Source organism: Tiliqua scincoides, chromosome 1 (genome assembly GCF_035046505.1).
Source record: "Tiliqua scincoides isolate rTilSci1 chromosome 1, rTilSci1.hap2, whole genome shotgun sequence".
NCBI classification, from domain to species: Eukaryota; Metazoa; Chordata; class Lepidosauria; order Squamata; family Scincidae; genus Tiliqua; species Tiliqua scincoides.
Genome location: NC_089821.1, coordinates 102,329,285 through 102,344,885, shown reverse-complemented (window position 1 = coordinate 102,344,885; position 15,601 = coordinate 102,329,285). Strand labels below are relative to the sequence as shown.

The following is a 15,601-nucleotide window of genomic DNA, read 5'->3' as shown; positions in this document are numbered from 1 at the left end:
GAAGCTGTTTCATTGGAAAAGACAGTTATAAAACAATCAGCAGTTTCTCATGGTAGTCAGGCAGGAATAAAAAGCAGAGCATTGTGTCAAAAGCAGCTCAAACACAGCATCGCTAAATGAAGAACTAGCCAGAATGAGAGCAGCTTCGCAAACTAGCAGAAGATCTGCAAGGTTGGGTCAGTTGTGCCTCTCTAGGGTAGGGCTTCCACAGTATGGGTGTGCTAGTGGAGAAGATGCTCTCCCAGGTCCCAATCAGTTACCATAGTGGGACACTGGAGGGACAATTCCTGCAAATCTTAATAGGCAGGCAGGTAGATAGGTTGGGAGAAAGTAGTCCTTCATTTATCCTGCTAAGCATCGGTGGTTGCTTACAGTTGTGTTGATTTCTAGCTACAATAGAACAAAAACCGTAAACTTTTCCTTTCCTTATTTACTTATATTTCACTATAATGCACTTCTACCATTTGGAGTCAGTTCGAATAATCTTGCCCATGTCTGTAACCATTCCTTTTGCTTTAGTCTATGAAAGCCTTTCCTTTTTTCCATTACCATTTAATTCTAAGTTCTTTGCCAGGGATGGCTTTAAGCCAGTTGGACCAATTGCGCCCAACTGGGCACTGTGCCTAAGGGCTCCCTTCTCTAGGGTAAAAATTTATATTTTTACTAAATCACTTCACAGTTGCTAAAATAAGTGGTTTTGTAACTATTTCCTTTTCAAAGGCAATCTACACATTTGGTTTACTTGTAGTCTTACATGTATGCACTATTATATTAAACTGTGCTTAGGATCCATGTGGTTCATTAACTCATGTGCACTTTTTAAGCGCACATTTTGATCACTTTCCATTCTACCTTATAGGTATAACGTCTAATAAATTGCATTTGTATCTCTAAGATTCTACAGACTTTGGCTATAAACCTGGGGGCTCCTTGAAAAATATTTCCAGTTGGGCCCCACAGCTCCCAACACTGGCCCTGCTCTTTGCATATATTTAACTACATCAGTGTGTGTATAAACTTGTCATAAGCATGTACTGAGAGTTTTGCTTCCTGATTGCAGGGCGTACTTAGTGCCACACCACTTGTCTTCATCTTGCCTGCAGCCTGTTATCTGAAACTGTCCGGAGAACGATGGACTCATTTGGATAATCTTCTCTCAAGCCTGATCCTTGCCATTGGTGTGCTTGTGATGACCGTTGGCTTTGTTATGACTGTCCTGCACCCCCAGGAATGTAGCCATGGAAAAGAAATGCCATATTGCTTCCCTGGAAATGCCTCCCTTTACAATAATACGTTTCTGCCTTCTCAGTCATCTCGCCAACCCTAAGTAGGAAAAGGTCAATCCAACACAGTTGACATAAGCATAATTCAACTGGGAATGGGTTTTAGTGATGTTAGTTGTTGGTTTTTAGGGGGCTTGAAGTACTGTACTATTTGGAAAGTGCATAAGGCATTAAAAACCTGGTTTCATGGACAAACCAGAAGTTACATTTTTTTAACTATCAGGCTCAGTCTGAACCCTGCAGAGGCTATGGACGGATACCCACGGCCTCTGCTGGGTACAGATGACCCTCTGGAGACGAGGAGAGTGAAGCAGTTGGGCAGGAGGCATTCAGCTGTATCTGCGATTTCATGTAACCAGAATGGAACCCCACGGATACAGGCGCATGCTTGTATAGTTCTTATGACTGTCTAGCCATATCATATAAAAAGAGGCACCAGAAGGTAGTGTTTTAGGGGGCCTCCGCCACTGTAATTTGGCTCAATCATTACAAACACCCCCAAACTGAAATAAAAGTAGGAACTCTGGCATCTGTTTTCAGGTCAACAAACTGTTTCGGTGTTGCTCTACCGCCGTGCAGTGACCAGGGATAGGTTTGGGCTCCATAGTGTGGAGTCCCTTTGCACCACAAGTACTTTGAGGCATATCATTCACACTGACCAGTAAAAGTCCACAGAAGCCTTTTTCATATTGGTCTTTGGTACACATGATCCTGCTTGATCTCTACGTTTATCTGATTTGTTTCAAAGTCTTCATACTGGATGTACGGGTTATGTCTTGTGTTATGTATGCAAGTTATGCAGGATCAAAATCCTGCATAACTGATTGGCCCAGACTTATGGCTGGCCAATCGGGTGATGGATCGAAATCCTACCATCCAATTGGCCCTCTAGTTAATGTTTCAACTGCACCAATCATGGGAAGTCTGGGTGGAGCTAAAGGGTATAAAAGCCAGGGGTGTTTGCCTTGTGTCAGATTCATTGCCAGGTCCTGTTCTGAAGATGGAATAAACGTATTGAGCTGTTAACTTTATGCCTTCCTTTATTTCACATGGACCCACTATATAACACTGGTGACGAGGGTGGGATCCTATTCCTCCATGCTGAACAACGCTAGAACCAAGAGCTGATTCACCACTGGGGAACTGTCGCCCCAGACAAAGAAAGAAGAACCGGCTTCCATGCGTCTGCTGAGCTGCCACCATGACCACCCAAGGTGGTCACATCGAGGAATTTGATCCTGCATAACTTGCATATATAACATCTTGGGTAACATTGTTCTCAAACGTTATGTTTTTATTAAGTAAATATTGGTTTCTGAACCAGTAATTTAAAGTCTCTTTTTTTGTATTATGCCCAGCAGATGCACAAATACACCAGTAAAGAAAACAGCTGTATATCCTAGTGGTGTACAAATGTGGGATTCTGTTTCAGGTAAATGGAAGCACCTGGAACTTCTTTTGAAGGCATATACTGTCAGGGTATTGAATTGGGCCTGGAAACAAAATGGCAGTAAGTGCAGCTGCTGGAACGTTAGTCCAATGTAATCAAACCACAGCCCCCGTAATTACACGAACTGCCACATTCTGCTCTAATTGCAATACACACACACACACACCCCTGGAAATGCAAGGAATTGAGAGTACCAGTTCCTTTAGGCAAAAAAACACATGGCACTGGTCGCTGGGAGTTTGGCTGATACCTCTCCTCTTTCTGACTGCAGCAGCTTCTGGATTGACATTTAACCTACTTTTGGCTGGCCCACAGGTGTACACATTTGGCCCCTGTTGTGTATATGCAACATTGGGCAGAAAATGACGTAAATGTCCTTGAAAACAGCTCCCCACCAGCAGCATGAACACTGGCTGCACATAGAAGCACCCCTTGCAATTTGCCTCTGTGACTCTACTGCAAGTTTCCCCACAAGAAGAATATACTGCTATGAAGTTTAAGGAGCTGTTATTTAATGGACTTGTACTCTATCTGGAAGCCATCTGTAATAGCCTTCTGCACAGGCTATGTTGACAGATCAAGGAACGGAACCCGAAATTCACTACTTGAACCCTAGAAAGTGAAACCAAAGATGAGTTACGTGGGAGGACCAGACAAAGCCATCTTAAGACCCAATCCTATCCAACTTTCCAGCACCAGTGCAGCTGCAATGCAGCCTGGTTCCCTTACCTTGAGAAGGCCTTTGTGACTGCCTCCCCACCAAAGGATGCACGGTTGCACTGGCCCTGGAAAGGTGGCTAGGATTGGGCCCTTAGGCAGGATAGGCAAAAGAGAGGAGCAAAAGCTTATGCAGTGTGCGCAGTGGCATTGTTAGGGGTTGTGGGGGGTGTGGGCCACACCGGGTGACATGTACAGGGGGGATGACATGCTAAAATTGTGGTGGTTAGAAATAACCCTGTCATATTATATACTGTTGGATGCAGAATTTTGAAAGGAATGAAATGGAAAAAAACCAAGAGAAATATCTCCTTTCTATCAAAAGTTATGGCTAAAAAACTGGAGAACAAAAATGCATGGACCCCTATGGAAAGTGAAAGTGAACTGTATCGTGCATTTACTCGTGAGTAAGCAAACATATCTTAGTCCTTTGGAAAGGGCAGTCTAAGAGGAATCCAACAACACCAGACTGGTCCTGATCCAATGAATACAGCCCCCAAAAACACCTGAGAAGGAAGTCCCTCCCTCCAAGCAGATGAATGTATTGAGCCCTATGGAACGCAAAAGTAAGCCTCACAGTTGTGTTTACTCGTGAGTAAGCAAACATGCCTTGGCTGGTGTGGAAGATCAGGTGTACAAGGCTACCAGAATGGTCCTCATCCTATGCACCTGGAGCTAAACAAGTGCTCCAGAAGGCAGCCTCCCCCCCACTAAAAAGGATCAAAACAGAGGCTTCAGCTGATAAGGTGAACTTTTCTGAGACTTGAAAAGCCAGATGGATCCTGAGAGTGATCTAGTTTAAACAGAAGTTCTTAAATTGAACTGGGCACTGGGTAGGGCTGAAAACCTTACTAGTTTTGGAGGTGGTGTTATTGCAGGCAGGCTACAGAGGAAATTCACTTGGTGGAGCAAGGCTGGCTTTGGCTTATTTAATTATTTGTTTTACTTTAATTATTTATACTTATTTATTTTAATTTGCTTGATGATTTCACTTCCACCATGACATCACTTCTGGTGGGTCTTGGACAGATTGTCATTCTAAAAAGTGGGTCCCAGTGCTAAAAGTTTGAGAACTGCTACAATAAGGTGTTAGTAAGGGGTGTGTGTGACACCACTAGTGACCAAAATCACAGTTTGGAGGAATAATACCATCATGTTATATATCAATCAATGCATAATTTCATGCAAAAAGTGTTCTATCAAAAGGTACAGCCAAAAAACCAGTGGGGGCAGAGTGATGGTACATCACCATGCCCACCACCTGGGGTATTGCCCCACCCACTGCATGGGGGGGGTGACACGCTGGCATCCTGCAGCGGGTGACGCGAACCCTAGTGACACCACTGAGTGTGCGCCCTAGGCAAGTCAGAAGCTTAAAATACAGCTTTTTTTTGCTAGTGGCTGTTGCTGTTATCTTTTCTGTCTGTTTTTAAGACTGTGAACCCTCTGGGGACAGGGAACTAGGTAAACTGCTTTGTAAGCTGCTTTTTGTTGAAAAGTGATATATAAATATTCATAATGATAACAATGACAGGCTGCTTATAGACCACAAGAAGCAGTAAACCATTCTAGAGCTTTATGGAAGAAAAAACTGATCTCTACAGTCACGACAGAGCCTCCATTCTGATGTGCCACTGTTGTGTGAGGAAGTCTGGTCTAGAGGGTAGAGCCTCTGTTAGCCTGAAGACTACATCGGAAGGTTGCCAGTTTGAGGTCACCGGCCGCTCTGTGCACAGTGAAACCTTGAAGCAGCTGACAAGTGGAGCTGAGTTATTCCACCTGCTCTTTGGTGTGAGTGAAGAAGCATCTTGGCTCCCTTTCAAGTGAGAGATGAAGGAGTTGCTTGTCAGCATGCGTGGGAGACAACTGGAGGCCAGAAGTGATACCAGACCAGAAAGATCCACCTGAAATGTTGTGTGGTTCTTGAAAGACAGAACTTTTCTGTGATTGTAAAAATCCCCTCAAGGGATTTAGAAACAGCCTACCTATGTGAACCACCTTCAATAAAGTCAGAGGAGTAATCCGATGACCAGAAAGGCGGTATATAAATACTTTTATTATTATTATTATTATTATTGTGTCCTGGCTGGCAACCACCACATTCACAGGTAAAGGACTGCCAGGGATAATAACAGCACTTTTGGCTGCCAAATCAATAGCACCTGTGAACAAAGGTGAAAGACAGTATTAGAGAGGGGCCTTCTTTTCATCAGTTCATAAAGCCAAAGTACAGACACTGTTATGATCTATCAACTTCTACAGAAAAAGCTGCCATACAACAGATTTCTCAGTAGTTTTTTTCATCTCTATTATCAATGAAAGGGCAGTGCGGGGGATGGCAGTAATGCAATCCCCAGGATTGCGCTGCTGCCAGTGGTATAGCTAATGATCGTGTAGCCCGGTGCCAAGCTCAAAATGTTGCCCCGGAAGTGATGTCACAACCGGAAATGATGTCATGCCCAGGTTTTTTAAAAAGTGAAAATTGGGAGGGAACCACCTCCTCCCCCCCAGCAGCTCACTACCCACTTGCTCTGCAGCCTCCCCCCGGTCAGTGGCATTGCTAAGGCATCTATCTGCTCCCTGGAGTTAGATTTTGTAGCTCCCCCTCCATGACAAAATCAAATTTAATTAATTAAATAAATAAATAAAAAGTTATTGGTTCCATGCTGAATCATTATAACATCTCATTGGCACTCAGAACAATCAGTCTCATAGGTCAGTTTGGAGTTAAGCAAATTTATTTTGTGTTCCATAAAAGCAGTTGTGTTTTCATTTTCTGGTTAATTGGTCATAACTTTTGTAGAATACAGATATTCCAATGCAGTTTGTTTCATTACATTCTGCATTAAATTACCTTTCCATTGATATATAACATGATGGTATTATTCATACATATCAAGATTTTCACAATTTTGGTCACTAGTATCAAGCTCAGCTTGTTGCCCCCTAAAGCTTGATGCCCGGTGGAACTGCTACCCCCTGCACCTCCTTAGCTACGCCACTGGCTGCTGCTGGAAAAAAAGGGGGTTTTGTATTCAGCAAAGCAGGCACTGGCCTCTGGGGGGTGCGGGGAGACCCGTGGAAGCCCCTGCAGGGTTCTCCAAGCCTCTGATTAACTACAAATAGCTATTGAAAACCACTTGTGGTTTACAGTTGTGAAACAGGATTGCTATTTTTAGTTAGTTGGAGGCTTGGGGAGATTTCCGCAGAGATCCTTGCACACCCCAGAGGCCAGCACTCACTTTGGTGGGTACAAAACCCCCCTTTTTTCTCCAGCAGCAGTGTGATCCTGGTGGTCACTGCCATCCCCCTGCCCGGCGGTCCTCACGGACATTTATGTACATAAATATTTGCATACAGCCTGATGAGTCTCTCTCTCTCTCACACACACACAGGTGTATATATACATATTTATATACATACAAATATAGTACATATATATATGCACACACACAAGTGTTTGCATAGATTCCTCATTAATTCATGCACCTGCATTAACATGTATATAGGAAACACAGATAAAGGTGTGTGTGTGTGTATGCGTATACATATATATGTATATATATGTATATGCATGCACATGCAAACACACTATACATATACACTCAGAGATACGTATGTGCACATGTGTGTGTAGTTTGCTAATTGATTCAGGCACACACATACACACATTATACGCACACACATGTAAAAATGCATGCACCTGCACTCATGTTAGCATGTGGACAGATATACATACATACACACATATGTGTGTAAGTTGCTAATTGATTCATGTACACACATGCATACACCTGCACACACGCAGACAGACATATGAACACACACACGTGTGTGCAGGTTGCCAATTGATTTATGTCCTGTGTGGAGGGGCGAAAGGACAGGCTGAGTCGTGGCTGAGGGATCCAGGGGACATTTGCCCATTGCCCTCTGGCCCCTTTTCTCTCCTCCCAAGACTCCTCACATCCCTTCAGCCCCCTAAGACCTAGGGGGAGCTGGAGGTTTCCCCCTCTCCTCCCTGCGACCTGCACGAACCTCCCCCTTGAGGGCCAGGTAGTCCTTTTATTGCCCCTAGAAGTAATTAAATGGCCATAAACTCATCCAGCCACTTAACACCTCTCAGGCTTCTCCAGTTTCAGTTGCCAATTGCTATCTAACCATGAGAGCCTTCAGTCCTGATAGTCAGGTCAATTTGGTAAACCCCCTGAAGCCGTGCTCCAGCCTGAGCCCCTCTGACTCGGCTTGAACCTAGGAGCAGGTCCTGTTACTGGGGTCCCCAGTTTCCAACTCAATGACACTGGATTAGCTCCCACAACCAAGTCCCCTTGTTCCATCAGTCTCAATAATCCAGTCAGTTATAATAGATAGGATTTATTGAATATAGATTTAAAGAATAGTTATACAGACAGCACTGCATCAGTCAAAGATTTCAGAATTTAGGGTAGAGCATATCAATACAATACTTAGCACAAATAAAACAATAAAGAGCTAACTCCTAACTCTATCACTCACCAAAGTCTTACATTTCCAGAGTCCAGTCTAACCCATCCATGCTGCAGTCAAGGCAGGTCCATCTTGTCAGAATGGTCAAAGTTCAGGCCCCCTTAGCCAGAGGCAAAGCTAGAACAAAGGACAGCTCTTTCCCCTCGCCTTTATAGGTCTCCTGACCCACCCACCAATCAGAACTCTGATCCAGCTGAACATTCTAGGGGTGGAGGTGCCATAAGCCTCCTTGCTCATGGTGGAATCTCCCTCCCAATCTGAGAAGTTCACAGCTGTACCTTGTTGTTAATCAAGTTGGCCTTGGAGCCAAATTAGTAGCTTGGTACAGTATCTGAGGGCCCTGTGAAGCACCTCCTCCACAGTTCTCCCAGATCTGGTATGCACTAATTAGAAGTTGGTAACAGCTGGGCCTTGTAACTCAGGCCTAGCAACATGGCTACAAGCAGAAGCTTTCCTTAGTCTGATGTTACCTGATCACCAATGTTCACTTTTCTGTCACACTCCCCACACCCCCTCCTCTCCCCCAGCAGTCCTCACAGCCCCTCCGCCTCCCAAGGCCCTTCACACCCCTCTCCCTCACAGCTCCCTTGGGTGCATCTCACCAACTTCCCTCAGCCCGGCAGGGCGGGTGGGGCGCCTCCTGCTGCTGCTGTTCGGTCACTCCTGCTCACGCTTGCAGCCATCGGAGACGGTTGGTCACTCCAACTCCATCACAGGCCGGCCACCCTCTTCTGCCGTCTGCCCGTCTCGCCTCGCCCGCCTGACCGCCAGTGCAGCCATGCCCAGAGGTCACAGAGCGCTGCTCCAGCTGCTGCAAAGTCTAGGGTTTCGTAGAGATCTCCAGCCTCTTGTTCGCTGGGTAGACAATCCCCAGGCCCAGTTTACCATCCCCCATCTGTCTGTCTTTTGCCATGGGCCTTATGGGAGACTCATTCAAACTGTTCTCCGTCGGTGCCTCCGGTGCTGCCGCACCAGGGGAGCACAGCGGATGCTGCCGTGGCCTGTGGGCCTGCCGAGGATGAGGAGAGCCGCTGAGACCAGGACCTGTAAGTGGGGGGCCTGCCCTGCCCCCTGACCTGCCCTGCCCTGCCCCGGAGTCAAGGGGGGCAGAAGAAAGGCCTCTTGGAGCCCATCCTAGACATGTCCCCTCAGAAGTACTCCCATTAGAGTCAGTGGGCATCCTGCACTGCCCTTTGAAATGCCTCTTCCCTCTCTGTTCACGGGAAAAACAAGGATTGAACAGGAGGGCACATTGCAAGATTGGATCACATTTTTTCTTGTTAAAACTGACTCAGGGCTCAATCTTATGGTCCGCAATGCGCCTCCGCAGCATGGACCACAGTCGCAAACGTGCCATAAGGTGGGCACCTGTGTTCCACAGCTCAGCAGTGCCTCGGGGGCGTTCTGGGGAGGGGGGAGGCCAGCATGATACGGGGAGGGGGGGTGGGCCAGGTGTGCCTGCGGGTGGGTGGGAGGAGGATCCGCAGTGCTCCGTTCCGCAGGCTCCTAGGTGCTCATGGAGGCTGCGTGCCTTACACAAGTGCCTTTAGCGGTGCCTAGAAAGTAGCCTCATTGCAGGGCTGCCTCCCTTACCTGGGGGAAGGGGAAGAACTTCCCCTACTCCCGAGATGCCTCCTGTGGTAGCACAGGAGGTGCCGGATTCGGCGGCAGCCCTTGTGGTGCTGCCGAGCGGGGGCACCCCGGGCAGCTCAGGATTGGGCTGCCCATTAGGATTGGGCTGCCATCCAGCAAAGTTAAATTTTATTAATGGTTTTTATTTTCCCTTCAAGTGAACTGCCTGTCTGTTAGAGCCTGCCTATGTGAACCGCCTTGAATAAAGTCAGAGGAGTAATCTGATGACCAGAAAGGCGGTATATAAATACTAATTTTATTATTATTATTATTATTATTATTATTATTATTATTATTATTATTATTATTATTATTATTATTAAGGCTTGTTTTATATTGTTTCTTAGGGACTCCAATTTCACTGACGCTAGTTAGTTGCATCCATGGAGAAGAGCTGTTCTCTGGCATATCTACATGAGGATACATGGCATATTGTGAGGATGCTCAAGAGTAACCACCAGATTCAAGTCATAGGGATGTGCATGCTCTTGGTTTTAGGGGCTGCAGGCTGCAGGGGATGTCAGCAGGATGCAGGATCCTCTCTCCACAACCTTCATGGAAGCTTCGTTATTCCTGGGCCTTCAGGAGATGACTGGGAAGGCCCCACATAGATGCTGCTTTAACGCATCTACATGCATCAAATTGTAATTAATTGTATTATTGTCAGCCAGTTGGATTTTTAAAATGTGTTCTTTGAATTTTTAATTGCCACTTTTATAGTTTTTTATATTGGCCTCTTTAGAGGCTAATTAGCCTTTTATATTCGCTTCTTTGGATAGACTGAACCAGGACGAAGCCTGCCTAGTCCAGCCTGTTGCCTCCTACAGCCCCAAACTAGCTGAGCACCCTGCAGCTCATGGCAGCTTCTGTCAGGGTATCTAGACAGAGGACCCTGGAATTTGTGGCCTGAATCCCCTGAATGTCAGTTACATCCCTTACATGGTTAAATCTGTTACTTCAGTTATGTCAGTTACGAGGGGATGAGGTAATTGGTCTTGTGATTGGTGCTTACAGCCATCTAGTATGCGGGCCAAAATGACAGTTGCTCTCTGTCCTGTTCTGTCAGAGCTGAGGTGATGAGCTGAGTTTTATGTCTGAGGCACTGTTGAATTCTCTTCATATCGGCTGGATCCTGTACATATTTAAATACAGATTTAGTGTTGAAACTTATTCTTTCACCAGATTGCCTCAGCCTTAAGATAAGCTGCCCGCTGCCACTCTGTCTTAGTGAGGAAAGTCAAATTCCCTTATAGCCTTAACATGTACCTGTCCTCTGAAGTCCCCTGACAAGGATTGCAAAAGCAAACAAGAATATTTGAAATTTTGTTTTAGTTTTGGATCCATATGGGTTAATATGCTTCCCCTCTATAATTTGGGAATACTGTTGACTTTGTCAGGCTCTGAAAAATGTAGCATTAAAAATTATTTTTTACAAATTACAATGAGAACTTGCCTTTCAGGAAACTTGGTTCTGTTAGGGGCAAACGAGAGCGGCACTATAGCAGCTTGTTAAATGCTTACTACCTGGCACCTGGAATAGTGTAGGGTAGCCTCCTGACGGCATCTGTGAGCCCACAATTACAACTTTTCCACTATAGCTCTGAAAACCACATGGCTTCCTAAGTGTTCAAGTTCAAGTTTATTAGATTTATCAGCACATAAGCCATACACCTATTTATCTAAAACCACATAGAAACAGAATTTGGCTATATCCACAACACACTCTTTGCAAAGACTACTTAACAGTAATTTCAATCTTAAAGAGTTCAAAAACACAGAAAATGTATTGTATCCATTTCCTTAAGAATCCATCTCTCCCTGCTGTATATTTTGGGCATGGGAAAAAGATATGCACCAGGGTGTCTAATTCAGTTAAGGGACAATCACAATAACGCTGCTCAGGAGGGATCATTTGAAAACGACCCTTCATTTGTGCAGTTGGTAAAGCATTTCCTAAATGTTGGGTGTTTCCATGGATGACTGGGAAACTGACTTTTGTCCGCTTACCCAGCCTGCTCAATGGGGCAACTCAGATCTGCTCCTGCTAAAATCACTGGTGCCAGTCTGAGTTGCCTCATGTCAGGTTTTCAGGACGAGGCCAGGATTTGGCATGCACCAGCGCCACCGATCCTGTTCCCTCTCTCGGGACTCAATCTGCCCAACCTCTCACTTCCCTCACCCCATTACATCCTCCCTACCCTCTGCTGCCCTTCTCCCACTACTGTGCTGCTCAGAGCTGCTCTCTCCTTTTCCGACACTTGTTCTCTTTTGCTCCAGCACAGCAGGACAGTGCAGGCCTTCCCACTGGCTCTTCTAATGGCTAGGCCTCACAATATGACATGCTTGTGACAGCCCAGGCCAGTGCAGCAGTCTCTGTGCCGGTGCTATAGCTGGTTAGGATTGTGTTGTAAGCAAATAAAAAATTAGAATCTAAAAGATAGAACAGCATACAATAATATACTGAAGTTCATTTAACACAGAAGCAAAAGTTGGCAATATTATACAGTAAGAACCAAACACAGGAAATTTGGTCTGGAATGCAGTAAATATTTTTAGGCCACCTCAAAACCCAAGTCAAATTTTAACTCTTTCAGAGAACAACTTTATCTCATAAATTGGAATCGTATGCTAAACACTGTGTTGTAGTTACTGTGTGTCTAAATAAAAGTTTCCAACTATTATTTTCTTCAGTTTATGACTTTTCTTAAAATAATAATAATTAGATTATTTTGTGGACCACTTTCCCATTTATGACTGAAACGGTTGCCTCTATCACACTGACAGGTCCATCAAGTACAGGCCTATGAGGCTGCCTCCTTGTCCTATGAGGCTGCCTCCTTGTCCTATGAAGAGCTATTAAAGAAATACAGAACACATTTTTGTTGCGTGTAATAGGTTTAACGGGTGGAAACAGAGAAGAGAAGCCAAGATGAAATAGCCAGACCTTTCTTTGGAAGCCACCAGGAAATGACCCAGAGACTGTGGACTGTGGATAGGAATCCAAATTGAGAATCCCTATGAGGAAAATATTGGCAAGGCTGAACAGCTATGTTTCCCATTACAAAAATACTATGTTTAACCACGATGAAAATTCACACCCAATGTATATGTTAGCATAGTGTGGGAGCTGCTTCCTCAGTCTGGTTGTATGCTGTTCCAGTTGAATTAAATGATTGCTTCCAACACCAACATCACTTGATCACTGCAGAACATAAGAACTAAGGCTTGGTTTTGCCCTAATAGTGTGCCATATGGCTTTTCCCATAGGCCTCAGTTGCCTCTCATGGGTCTTTTTTGAACCAATATTCAGACCAATATAAAGCAGACAACACTTCCCTCAATTGGTTTTTCTTTCTCTTTGGTATTCATGGCTACAACATTCTTAAAATGGAAGATTTCTATACACACCATTAAATGAAAGCTCATGAAATAACTACAGTAGCTAAGATGCATTGAACATATATTTTTTTAAAATCACGGGGAAATTCTTTTGTGAGGGAAACAAATATTTGTCAGTGCATATTGTTCAGATGTGCTCACAGTGAGTGATAAAATGTGTAGCACCCTTGCCACAAAAACACACTTGGAAAAATTGGGATTACAATGACAGAGGGATGGTCAATTATAAGCAATGGGGATTTGCTTGATGATTGCTTTTGTTCTTTGCTGTTATTAGCCAATGCATGAGGCTTTGCAGAGTAATAACAAGACCACTCAGTTATCAGGTCAGTCCCCCAGGGAATATGGAGCACTGCATCATATTACAATCTGAAATATGATGCTGAAAGAAGCAACGGGAAAGAAGATCGCAGCCTGATCCAATGCAGGGGCAGTACTGATGGCCTGCATGCTGCCCCAGCAATGGCTGCTGCGGAAGTTTCATAAGGCACTCCACTGCCAGTGGGCAATGAGCAGCACCAGCAGACAGGCCATCACAGAGGTTGGCACAGAGCCTTCAGGTTGACAGGACAACTAAGGATTGTGCAGCAGTAGGTGTCCCCACTGGACTGTGAGGAGATGTTTCGGGGCAGGGGGAGGGGGGGAAGGCAGAGGGGCAAAACTGGGTAGAAGCATGGGCCAGAGGGCAGTTCAGGCCCAGGAGGGAGGTGAGGACGGTGGTAGAGACTGCTGCCACATGCCCCCAGCCCAATCCTATCCCCCTTCCTGAACCTTAGAGCCTGACATGTTCTGGCGCAGTTCTGAGTAGACCCATCCAGGCAGCTGGGTAAACATGGGGTAAGGGAACCAATGTTCCCTTACCCCAAGGAGACCTCTGGCTACTTTTCTGGTCCTGCAGGATACAGCGGCAGCACCAGACAGGCATAGAATTGGGCCCAAAGTCTTTCATCAGTCCAGCTATACAATGTGAAGGTTAACTTTCAGCAGAGAATGAGGGATCAAGGGTCTTTGCATCCAACATTGTTAGGGTTTCCAGTGTGTCTGAAGTGACCCTGCTTTGCTAGTTTTTTTAATTATACTGACAGGACCGAAAGGTCATTTTGGGGGCTGCAGGGTTTCACTCCTTGAACACTTTACTGCAGACCCTGCTCTGGTATCAGGTTCCTTCCCTGTTTTCAAGAGTTGGGAATCTTGTGACATCACCAGGACCTGCCTCGGAAATCACAGTTTTTTGAAGGCATCTGACCTGGCAAACCTGTATTTAAGCCTGTGGGTGTGCTTCCACAATTGGTCATTCCTATGCTTAAAATCACAGGACTGGAACTATTTGTATGTTTGTATTTATAAGGCAGCCACAGGTATGTTGAAAAGCAAGAGGCAGCTCTTCATACCAGTGCCGTTTTTTGAAGCCAAGATTCATTAAAAAAAACAACTTTTTTTCTTGACACAATTTCCATCCGTGTTACTATTTTAGTCATGGGTGTAACAGACAGAGAAGAGGCAGCCCTTAAATGCTGTGTGCCAGCTGTTAACGGCTGTCTGCGTAGGAGTAGCAAATTTACAGTATTTCTATATTAACTCAGTTGTTAAAGTTTATTAGAGGATGGTAGAGATCTGGAGGATTAACTCTGTATGAAACTAACCTACTTATGGCCTAATCCTTCCTGGGCTGGCCCAGAGCTTGTAGTGGTGCCAACACAGCCTCCACTGCATGTTATGGACCAACTGGGGAACTGGCAGCAATGGAGACTAAATACAGAACTTTTATACTTATCTACTCTGCCACTTCCTAGTTCCTTATGGGCCTACTTGGATCTATGCCAGCTCTATTGCTGGTATAAATCTGTCTAGGTTCAAGGGGGCATGTCAGGCCAGGGCCATGGGCACAGGATATCAGCACCACTACTGCTGTTTAGATCCACCCCTGGCTCACCCTCAACATGCCCCCAGCCCAGCTCAATCTCTGCCTTGATCCTCCCCCACCACCAATGGAGCCTTACCTGCACCGATGGAGCATCCAGGTGGTTCTGGTGCATGCATGGAATTGCCAGGCATTTGTGCTGGCAGTTCCAAAGCATGTGAAAGTAGCATGGCTTTCATACTGCTGTATCAGGGCCTAGAGCAGCAGACTGCAAGACCCACTGCCGTAGGCCCTTGATAAGACTGGGCCAGAAAAGTAATTCATATGAATTCATTAACCATAAAACTGAATAATGCTTTAAAATAGTGTGGATAGATCCATAATGCATACTACTACCTAGCATGTAGTAGTAAGGTAAACATGGCTGTTTTATCATGAGGTATAAAAGAAAAATTACAACAAATGTTCTGGAAGCACACTGCTTTATTTGGGGAGATTACTTTGTTTGCATTGAGTAACAATGGGGCAGACATTTTGAAAATGGGCTTAGCATTAGCTTTAGCAAATGAAATGGATGCAACAGTCTTCCTGGATCATACACTGCAATTTAACAGATTTCCCCCATTTTCAAAGCTTAAAGACAGAGCTCCATTGTAGGGGGGATGGGGGAAGCTTTGCAGCAAAAGTATAAAAGCAGGATTTTATGACATATGTGTGTGTGTGTGTGTGTGTGTGTGTGTGAGAGAGAGAGAGAGA

The 15,601-nt window shown here is 45.1% G+C and overlaps 1 protein-coding gene across 2 annotated transcripts in view; it reads left to right on the top strand.

Moving 5' to 3' along the window:
- SLC38A11 (solute carrier family 38 member 11) overlaps positions 1–2,309 on the top strand; it is a 37,433-nt gene extending 35,124 nt beyond the window's left edge. For both annotated transcript variants that reach the window (XM_066612129.1, XM_066612128.1), the window contains one exon: positions 1,061–2,309. In XM_066612129.1, the coding sequence (XP_066468226.1) occupies positions 1,061–1,327 (267 nt within the window). In that variant the 3' untranslated portion in view covers positions 1,328–2,309. The remainder of the gene's footprint in view (positions 1–1,060) is intronic.
- Positions 2,310–15,601: the final 13,292 nt, after the last annotated feature.